General features: G+C 54.1%; 1 protein-coding gene across 2 annotated transcripts in view; it reads right to left on the bottom strand.

The window, feature by feature from the left end:
• Positions 1–497: 497 nt before the first annotated feature.
• Positions 498–10,996, bottom strand: part of VPS8 (VPS8 subunit of CORVET complex) — a 66,589-nt gene continuing 56,090 nt past the window's right edge. For both annotated transcript variants that reach the window (XM_027724862.2, XM_027724863.2), the window contains 3 exons: positions 10,627–10,795; positions 1,822–1,902; positions 498–1,189 (listed from right to left, as the gene is read on the bottom strand). In XM_027724862.2, the coding sequence (XP_027580663.1) occupies positions 1,046–1,189; positions 1,822–1,902; positions 10,627–10,795 (394 nt within the window). In that variant the 3' untranslated portion in view covers positions 498–1,045. The remainder of the gene's footprint in view (positions 1,190–1,821; positions 1,903–10,626; positions 10,796–10,996) is intronic.

Here is a 10,996-nt window from a genome sequence, read left to right as displayed (position 1 = left end):
GTGAGCTCTGCATGGATCAGCCACCAGAGTTCTGTGTGTAGGGAGAACAACCCCCACCCAGTGCTGTGCCCTGGGAGCAGCTGGGACCCCGAGGGTGTGGTACCCCAAAACACCCAAGTGCCAGTGACAAAGTGAGCAGGAGGAAGAGGAGTGTAAGAAGCCAGAGGTGACAGCACAGAAACCCCACCTACACCCGGGTGCAGCGGTGAGAGCAGGTCCTAAAGGTGCTGCTGGGAAGGGACAGGGCCCACTTTGGTGTTACAGAACAGTGGGCTGAGCTTAGAGTGACAAACCTCTGTGACCATGAGCACCCATCACACCCACCCTCCCCCTTGCAGCCCCCAAGGGCCCGAGACACCTTTTTACACACGCTCCCCCCACATCCCCACCGTAAGGTACAACGAGGCGAGGGGCGAGGTTTGGGCTTCACCCCCAGGGACAAGATTCATCTCTTTCCAGCAGCCCTCACCCGCTCCCCGCGTGCAGAAGTCACGAGAGACGTTCACCCAAGGGCCTCTTTAATGGTTGGGAGGTGGGACACACCGGGCACCGCTCACATTTCCCACACGTTCCTCAGCCTTCTCCAGGTTTGCCTGTTCTGTGCCTTCAGACGGGGCCAGGCCTTGGAAAACAGCTGCTTTGGGAACACAGAGTTCAGGTGTGGCCCCAAGCACAGCCCCGGGACACAGCTCTGGGCACAGCACAGGCTCCTCCAGCCCAGCAGAGCTCACTGCAGTGTGTGGACAGTTCCCAGTGCCCCAATCCCAGGTGGGCACAGGCAGCCCCTGCTGTCCATGCCCTGGCACGCTGGCTCTGCCCCCAGAGCTCCAGCTCCCAGAGCTCCAGCTCCCAGCCCAGCTGTCCCCACCTGCCTTGGCTTAGGGAGAGGCCGCAGCAGAGCTGGGAGATCACCCAGCTACAAACCCAGAGTCAGCCCAGAAGGTTCTGGAAAAGGGGATGTGGGGGGGAAAGTGCCATGGAGTGATGGAAAGGCTTCCCAGCAGCAGGAGCCAAGGGCAGGCCCAGCCCTGGCAGCACACAAGCACTAGTCCTCGGCCAGCGGAGGGGGGGTCAGGTGGAGCTGGAAGGTCTCGTTCTGGAAGACGCTGCTGGAGGCCGAGTCCCCGTGGGAAGTGCTGAGCAGCCCGTGCTTTTCACCGCCACGGGCCAGCTCCGTCAGGAGAGCCAACTGCAGGGAAAACACACATGGATCACCCTCAGCACCCCGGGAACACCCTGCAGGGAGCACAGGGACAAAGGGTTGGGGGGGTCACTGTGTTCCTGCAGCAGTCAGAGAAACCTTAACCCACCTACAGCAAAGGGTGGCTATGGAGGGGCCCTACAGAGGGGGCCACCAGTCCAGAGCTGAACAACTCCCCAGGGATCTTTCGGTTGGTTTAAAATCACATAATTGAAAAACAAGCCCAGAAAGAGCTGAAAGTGCCAACAACTGTAACCAAAACAGGCAGGAGGCAAAGGGAAAATGCCAGGGACAGAGGGAGTTGTGCTCTCCTTGGGACAACATGGGGCCAGGAGGAGGGAGCATCCCGAGTGATCATGGGAGCCACGCAGTGTCTGCAGGGGAGGGAGGCTACAAACCCAAAAAGGATGTGGCACTTGTCAGGCCCAGCCCCAAAGCCAGAGGCGTTTCTGGGTTTCCCTACCCACGAATTCCCCAGCGTGGCTGCCTCACGGTGTGCACAGCACTGGCCCAAAGCCCAGAGAAAAGCCAGAGCCCTCCCTGCCACACTGGTGCCTGGCCTGACAACGTGCAGAACATCTGTGACCAAGTGAAAGCAGAGCAGAGCGGGGGGTACGTACCCGGGACGTGCCTCGGTTCAGCCGGCACAGCTGGTCAAAGGCCTGGATTTGCTGAGGATCCAACAGAGACTCTGAACTCGCCTAAGAAAGAGAGTGAGAAGGTTACAGAAGCCACACCCCGCAGGGGGTCCAGTTCCTATACACAGAAATTCATTCCTGGGCCTGGAGCAGCTGCTCCACAGCCTGTCTGGGAGGCCTTTTGAGCCACCTCTCCTTTGGCTTCAAGCCACCGTGTGCACCTCAGTTCTGGGAGAAAAAAGTCCTGTTGTGGCACAAAGGACAGATACACCCCTATATCCTGACTTCCTGCTGGGCTCTGTCCCTGAGGGCACAGTACTGAAATACCTTTGGGGGAAGGATAAAAGGGATGGGAAAACTCCCCCGCAGCCAGCTGGGAAGAGAAGCAATGGGTTTGTGTGGATGAGCAGCCTCTCCAGGGCTCCTCCCCAGGCAGCAGCAGCAGCAGGAGCAGTTCCCCCAGTCCTGTCTCACCTCCCAGCCCTGCTCAGCCCCACACGGCCCCGCTGCCATGGGGCACAGGCTGTGCCTGGCTGGGACGGGAACACGACGGTGCCAGGGACTGGGAACAACTAATGGCGTCCTAAGGTGCCTTTTTATTCCCAGTGGGATGTTACAGATTGAAAGGTGGGAAATGAGGGGTGGAAAGGGGGTGAGTGACAGCCACGGCAGCCATGTCCCCTGCTGCAAGGGGCAGCTCCAGAGCTGCACCAAGAGCACCAAGGCGAGGAGGGCTGCACACTCAGGCTGCTGTAAATGGCACCATTTACATATCCCAGGGAGAGATGACAAAGCATCACAGATTCTTGTAGGTTTGTTCCATTTATCACACCACACTGTTTCTATTTTGAATGTTTCTGCTCATCCTGCTAAGGAAAAGCATCATCAAGAAACCACAACAGGAGCCAGGGGAACGGCCTCCCTCATGAGCAGCAGGCTGGCATCTGTTGTCTCTGGGAATCTATTTTTAAGGGAACATACAAATATTTTCTCCAAAATACATTTCCCAGGGGCTATTAACCCAAAATGCTACAGTCCTACCAGTGGGGACTGACTGAAGCTGCACTGACTTTAAACTCTCTTTGGCAGTGGAAGGTGCTCTGAGCCCACCACAGGTTTCCTGAAGCCTGGATAGTTCCGTGACTGTCCTGAAGCCACGTGTGCCTGCCTTTGATCATGAGTCTGGGAAGAGATCCCTTATGCTGGCAGCATGTGCCAAACTCCCTTCCTCCCTTCCAAGATATTCTCTCTAGTGCAAATAACTATTTGCTAGTTGCCAGCCAAGCAGCCACACGTCCCATTCCCTGCACAGCCCCCGGAGCCTGGGACACTGAGGGGCAGGTACCACAGCTGGGGGTGGTACTGGCAGGAACTAGCAGGTCATCCTCACCTGGAAAGAGCAAAAAGCAAGGAAAACCTGCCCTCCACAGTGTCTGTGGCCACAGGCACTCAAGGACAAGGAAAATGCCATATAATTGGCCTCCCCTCTCCTGCTCTCTCCCTACCACGCGTGTGTAACTATCAATCAGGCTGTTCCCAGGCTGATGAGCTGAAATATTGCAGGCAATTCTTTCTGTTGTCATGGAAACAACTGCTGTCAGGCCTTTTCCTTTTTTACTGTGTCACTAAAGGTGTGTTTCCCTTCGGGGGCCGTGGGAGGCTCTGGGGTGCAGCAGCAGCACTGTGGTGTCAGTGGAAGCCCCCAGGCTCACCCAGAGCACAGCCCCTGCCTCCAGGGCCAGCAGCTCCAGAGTGTCCAGAGCAGGACAAAGCCCTTGGCATCTCCAAGCCACTTTCAGCAAATCCCTACACCCCTTTGGAAAGGCTTCAGACTAGACACAGAACCCCAGAGACAACTGAATCCCTGTGGATCTGGGCCAGGAAGGAGAAAGGCTCCTTTTAATTTTCCAGCTCTCCAAGATCCCACCACGAACGCTCATTTCTGTTGCATAGTTTTTGCTTGCACGTATTCCACCCCCTCTGGTAGTCACCACACAGCCCTCCCAAGCCTGCAATTATCTTTAACAGCTCCAAATTCCATCCTCAGCTGGTGCCTGAGCAAAGCAGATCACAGCAGCTGGAGCAGAGGCACCATCTACAGTCACACAAGAGACCCATCCCAGAGCTGCCCGTCAGCCATTCCTTCCACACAAGACACTGCTGCACCAGTTAGAGCTTCAGAGCTCCACACTGTGCCAGGGGCTGCTCCCCAACACAGGCAGAGGCAGCCACAAGTCCTGGGGAAGGTTCTGGGGTTCCTAGGAACCAAGGCAACCCCCACCTCCCCGTTTAGAGCCCACGGGCAACGGACACCAAACCCACCCTCTGCCTCCCTCCCCTGCAACTGGGCACTCTTTTCACCACAGCTCAGCCAACCTTACAAACAGGTACACAAACCCAGTGTTTTAATGAAAGCTGAGCCAATTAAGGTAAGGAAATCTGGAAATCTATTTCTCTTCTGTGGGACAAGGCTCTGCTGTTCTCACGGACTCCCAGGAACCTGGAACAATCAACCAAAAAGAGAGCAAGGCAGGCAGCCCTGACCCAAAGTCACTGGAACGACAGTGACATTACAGAAGTGTTAATGAGCTCCAGAGAAAGCTCAGGACACCCCTCAGAGAACAGCAGTGCTCCTGCTGCTGCAGCTCTGCAGAGCCTCTGCAGTGACACTCCGGGACAGACACAGCCCAGCCATGGCTGAGGGGGAACAGCCACACAGCTCAACCCTTCCCTGGGGCCATCCCAGAGCCAGGGATGTGCTGCTCCTCGACCAGGCTCCCGGGGCCTCCCCAGCGCCGTGGCAGCACATCCAGAGTGAGCCCTGGCAGCAGGACAGCCCCGGGCAGGGCCCGGCAGAGCAGCCTCCCCAGCACTGCAGCACAGCCAGGCTGTCCCACAGCACTGGCCTCCCATCTCCTCAGCAGCAGCATGGGCAAGGCAGATGTCTCTTATTTCCAGCTGAACTTAAGTGAACCTCAGGAGCAAAGCTCCCACTGAAGGCAGGGAGAGCACAGGTTTGTTTGTGCTCTGATACACTCACTGCTGCTGCAACGTGAGCCTGCAGGGATGAGGGCACAGCAGGGGACTGGCTGTGGCAGGTACCTGGAAGCACACTGGCACACCTCCACACACCCCCTTTAGTGACTCCTGCTGGCCTTACAACTGATGCCTTCAGCCCAAGGAGCAATAATGCTGTTCAGGATTAATTAGACAAACCCAAACCCCACCCCCCCTCACTGGACACAGCAGACGAGGTGTTCATTCCCAATCCAGCAGGTTCCAAGGGAAGCACAGCAGCACGTGGATCAAGTGTTACAGCAGGTCTTTGTGGGGGCTGAGCCCGAGGACAGAGGCTTCTCTGCAGGAAGGCAGAGAATTCACCTGCTACAGATGAGCCAAGGGGCTGCTGAGCAGATCCCACAGAAGACTGAAGGGGTGCAGCGTTCTCTCAATGGCAGGAGTTGGGGAGACAAAGGGAAGGTAATCCCAGAATCTCCTGAGCTGAAAGGGACCCCCAAGGATGATCCAGTCCAACCCTCAGCCCTGCACAGGAACATCCCCCAGAGTCACCCCCTGTGCCCCAGAGGATCAGCCAAACCCTCCTGGAGCTCTGGCAGCCTTGGGGCTGTGCCCACTGCCCTGGGGAGCCTGGGCAGTGCCCAACCACCCTCTGGGGGAAGAACCTTTGCCTGAGATCCAACCTGAGCCTGCCCTGACACAGCTCCAGCCGTTCCTCTGGGTCCTATGTAAAGACACATAGAAGGAAGAAGTCCTACTCGGTGTAGGAAGGGTTAGTGACCCCTCCTGCCAGAGGCTTATTGATAATATGACCCCAGACCTCACAGAACAGCCCAGGGAACACCTGTGCTACCCATGCCCCCGGGAGCAGCCTGGCACTGCTGTGCCACAGGGAGGTTTCCAACCTGCTTCAGCCCAGCTCTGCCCTGGGGGCTCAGCTGCAGCTGCCTGAGCCTGGCTGTGCCCAAGCCTCACACAGACCACAAAACACTCTTCTCCTTGTGCACCAGGAAGGTGGGACATGGAAACTGCAGCTTCCCACTGATGGGATTTACCAGAGACAGATGCTCACCTGCATTTCCAAAAGCTGCCCTCAGGAACAGCCAGTGCCCCCTGGGCTCCTGCCAGCACCACTGACACAGCCAGAATTCCCTCTCCCACCCTCCCACGAGGGACTGCAAACAGCCAAAGCCTCAGTTTCCAGTTATTTTGCTCCCCTCCTTCAGAGGAACATCAGAAGAGAGGAGTCACCGGCACCATTAACCCTTGGGCCCAATTCCAAGGTGGTTATTCCTCAGCTTGGAATCCCAGAGAGGAGCAAATCCAGCCCAAGGAACAGCCTCCCTGGCAGGTCTGTGCAGTTTGGGGGAACATCCAGAGGTTGCAGCAGCCCAGCATCTGCCACTGTATTTAAATGAGTCTGTTCAGCACATCCCCCCAGATATGGAATGAAATCTTCATCAAACCACAGGAATAGTTTCTCAGAAACTGAGATGCAAAGTCAAGCCAAGATTCTCCACTGCAACTTTCCCATCTTTTCTCTTAACCAGGACATGACCCTTCCCCAGGTCATCCCAGTCCCACTGCTCCTGGCTTTGGGGAGTTTGGAATTCAGCTGTCCCTGCTTCTTGTCAGCAGGCAGGGGTTGGGATTGCAGGCAGGGGAAGGAACCTTCTGCCAGGCTGCAGATTGCTCTGTACGAAGGCCAGGGGGCACAATTACAATTCACTCTGATTTTTCTCAAAAAACAACAAAACAACAGAACTAACCCACCTCTACAGTAGCAAAAACCCAAGAAAACAGTCAATTTTGATTTAAGAGCGTCTAAAGGATAAATATGGTTTTCAAATCAGTCTTTCCCAAGTTGTATTTTGGTTTCAGTTTTAGCTTTGGTGCCAGTCCTCCTCTACCTGCTTGTGAAGACACCTGCACTCGGTTTTCTTCTTACTTAATCACTTCTGTTTCCAAGCAATCCTAAACACAGTGAAGGAATCCCCCCCCCAAAGCCAACTCCAAAGCTGGAGTTCGCTCAGTTAATGTGTATGTGGGAATATTCTCCACAGAGGAGAGAATGCACTACCTTGTAACTGTATAAAACACTACTTATCTCCTTTTGTTATTGGGGGGATCACAGCTGGGTATTTTCAGAGCTATAAAGCCTCTGCAATTTTTTGTATTGCTGGAGACAAACTAATAACTGATGGTCACTGTTACACTGAAAACAGTTAAACTGGCTCTGTTCACTGATTGATGGAGGTCATGTAATGCCTGGCTGGCTCTACAATAAGTATTGGTGAAAAAAAACCATCCTAAACCTTCACTGTTACCAAGAGAAAGCACCCAGAGGGGCTGCAGAGGGCCCAGTCCTGAGGCTCTGGAAGGCTCACAGGTGCTGGAAGGCTGCAGGACAGAGCTCCAAGGTAGAGCCTGACAAACTGGATTAACTATGGATCACGTCCATTGTCCGTCCTGGCGTGACTTGACAGGATTAAACTCCTGAATAAAACATTTGCCATCTGGACAGCTCCAACAATGGTGTCCTTAGAACTCAGGCACCTCCTCAAACATGGAATAACCAGAGCCTGGCAGCTCAGGGCTTTGTGGCAGGGCTCATGGCCCAGGAGCCAGGACTGTGCTCCTCTCCCTGATCCCCGGTACCCAGGCTGGCAGAATCCATGGCAAACACAAACCAGCTCACTGACACGAGGCAAATGAGTTTTGGGGATGGATGGCTGAGACATCAGGAGTGTTCCAGCAGGTATTTAGGCAGAGCCCAGCTGCTGTGCCTTCACTTCAAACACCACAACAGCAACACTGCGAGATTGCAATCGGATTAAAACCCACCACAAACACAAGCTCTCATTTCTGTGAACTCTCACTTATGGTAGGGTAGGGAAGATGGGACAGATGATCCTTTAGCCCCAGAAGATTATCCTTGAGATGGCAGCAAGGCTTAGGGATAACACATACAGCACAAACTTTTGGTACCAGAACCAGAGGAGAGAAAAGCCCCTCTACCCTTCTCCCCTGTTCCCCTTGGCTGGGGTGCCCCAAGCCCTCAGCCCAGCCAGGTCCCACTTCAGTAGGAGCTGTCCCTGATCCTGTGACTGGTCAGTGATGGCTTGTGGCATCTCTCCACCTCCCCAATTTCAGGGACTGGCTACAGCATCACACACACAGCACAGGGCACAGAAACCCTGTCTGTTGGGCTGTCGTTTCACATCCACATCTCAGCCACACTGCACGATTCAAACTGACAGGCCCTGCTTGGGCAGGGCAGAATTAGTGCTGGGAAATGCACTCCAGATGCTCAGTGGCATTTCTCAGTATGAGTCTACTCCTAATTCAAGGCTTCCTGAGAAAATAAATACCTCAACTGAAGATTTCCCTATGGAAAAATAAAAACCACATTAGATTTTGCCCAGAGACAGATTAAGTTTTCAGGGTCTTCAAAGAGGCTGCAAGGAAACACCCTCCCCACAGATCCATGCGTGGAATGGCCTGGAAGCTCTGGAGATGGCTCTCTGGGGTAAGGGAGGGCAGGGCTGGAAGCACAACCCTGTGAGCGTGGCCTCCCTCGGGATTTCCTGTTCACCAACACACAGAGCTCTGGGTCTGCCAGCAGAGTTAGGAGGGAACACAGAGAAGCTCCATCTCCTCCACATTCCCAGCACCTCCCCCATCTCAACGAATCAGTTCTGTGACTCAGCCCACGGCCTGGTCAGAGGAATTGGTACCTCCCAGGGTTAATGAACGCTGCTGAGGGGTGATTGTTCAGCAAACAAACTTCCTGGAGAAGCTGGAGATTCTACAGTCTGTTGCCAAGTCTAAATATACTCAGCTTTTTTAAGCTCTGACTGCACAACAGTTTGGTCACATGCAAGTACAACAGTTAAATATTGTAATTTAAATACACGAGGAACATCACAAACTTGGAGAGGATCTGGGACATGGGGAGGAGGAGGTGGGGGGTCTGAAGCAGTGCTGGGGCTCTGCTGAGCCAGAGCCAAGCTCTGCTGGGCTGGGCTGGCTGCGTGTGGAGCAGGAAGCAGTGGTTTCCCTGCCAAGAGCACATGACAGCAGCAGGGAAGCAGCAGCAGGAAGCATCCCACACTCTGATGGCCTGGGATGGACAGTTTCCAACCAGCACTAGATGACCCGTGCTGTAACCCCTTTCTTCCCCATCCAGTCTCTCCACATCTCCCTTTCAGCCCTGAGTCCCAGCCAGCCCCTCACTTTCACAGACACATCAGATAAATAAAGGGAAGCATCTTCCGTTCCCCAGTCATCCCCACTGCATCTGGAGCACTTTCCCCACCTTTCTTGGGGTATGTCCACACTGGTGTTCAAGGGGAGGCACAGAGGCTCTGGCTGCCCATGAGAAACCCAGAGAATAACCCAGTTATCAGGCACTGGGATCAAAAGTGTCAGGCACTTGAATGCTGGATGCAGTTTTAGTATCTAATTTTGCCTCGAGCTGTTGAAGTGCAGCCCGGCCTGTCACCCCCCTTTACAGCCACTGGGGAGCAGGAGTGCAGAGGGGGAGATGTGGTGCTGCTGAACCTGCCCAACTTTAGAGCCAGTGCCCACATCCCCCTGCAGCAGGGCAGCACATACACACACACACCACGTTTGGAAGCAGCCTGGTTGGACCCCAGTGGATTTACAACCTGCCAGGAAAGCTTTCCATGCTGTCACCAAATAAAACACTAACACAACCTGACTGCAGAGACTGCATGGGGCTCTATACACACCTCTGAGGTTCCTTTTCCTCCCTCCAAGCAGGAAGCCTTTCCTGTTAGTGCAGCAGCTGCCAGGAGCTGACTGATGCCATCAGCCAGCTTTGGATTGGGGTGGATTTGGCAGAAATTGGAATCATCTGCTGGAAGAAAACTAAAGTACTACTACAAAAATGTACTCCAAGACTGAATTCTCTTGGTTCCAGCAGTGAAGACTCACTGCTCTGGGTGCATCTGTGTGATGACAATGCACTAAGTACCTCGAGGCACAGGAACAAACCCTCCTCAGTGGCTGCCTTTGCCGAGCGCAGAGTTCAGCTCCCCATGTGCAATATCCCTAAAGACATCCCAACAAGCTGCCTGCCAGTGTGGCTTGCAATCCTCAGCACAATGCCAGGGAAGAGACAGCTCCATGCATATGGAGACTGCACTTCTGTTTGAATTAGGGATGGTGAAACTTCTTGAGCACAAATACTGACAATAAACACAAACTAATTCTCTGTTCTCTCACCCAAATCCAGCTGCATCAGTCTTGGTCACACACAAGCTTCTTAAAACATCACACTTAGCAAAGCCAAAACAATCAAATCAATCCCAGACCTCTACCCAGAGCCTGGTTATCTGTTGGGAAGGTGGAACAGAGGCTCCACGATCCAGCCACAAGGAACATGCCAGCTTTTAACTAAGTTTTATAGAAGACATTCCTGAAAAAAGTTTGAAAGGAACTGTCCCCCCAGTGTCCCATCCCAGACTCTCCCAAACAAGACAAAGCAGTGGATGCACGTAGCAGGCAATCAGCTGCCAGCATCCAGCTGGCCCTGCCATCAGCTCCAGGCCTTCTGGATGAACACATTCCCACGACTTCCACAGCTCTGTGTACCCATCAAAATACAATGACATTCAGGAACGTGACCAGTTGGCTGCTGATACTGTTTGACAGCTACTGTTGGATCAGGGACTTCTCTGGAAGCACAGAGAACAAAGCAATGACAAAAGCTTACTCCAAGAGAAACCACCTCCCAAACCCTACCTGTGCCAGGGATGCTCCAGTTCCTTTTTTCAGCTCTGAGAAGTTCTCACTGAGCTTTCCTCCCTTGTTACTCGAGTTGCATTTATAGCACATCCACCTCATGAGGCCCTTGGTGACTGTCCCACACTCCTTGCTCAGCAGGCACAGGGAATGGTACAGGTGGCCACAGCTGGAAAGAGAAGGAATCAGTGTTTGGAGGCAGGGCAGCCCCTCCTGAGCTCTGCACCGTGGGGGAAGCGGCTGGGCAGTGGGATACAAGGAGTGCAGACAGCAGTGTATGCACTCCCTCCCACCTGCCCACCCTCCTGTGGCATTCCCAGACTCACCACAGTAACAGTGGGTGCCCATCTGCTGGTACAGCCACAGGACA

The sequence above is a fragment of the Pipra filicauda genome, unplaced genomic scaffold (genome assembly GCF_003945595.2).
Source record: "Pipra filicauda isolate LSUMZ 115617 unplaced genomic scaffold, ASM394559v2 scaffold90_size2875636_pilon, whole genome shotgun sequence".
Classification (NCBI taxonomy): domain Eukaryota; kingdom Metazoa; phylum Chordata; class Aves; order Passeriformes; family Pipridae; genus Pipra; species Pipra filicauda.
The sequence above is the reverse complement of the archived record's forward strand: the minus strand, read 5'-3'. Positions and strand labels throughout refer to the sequence as shown.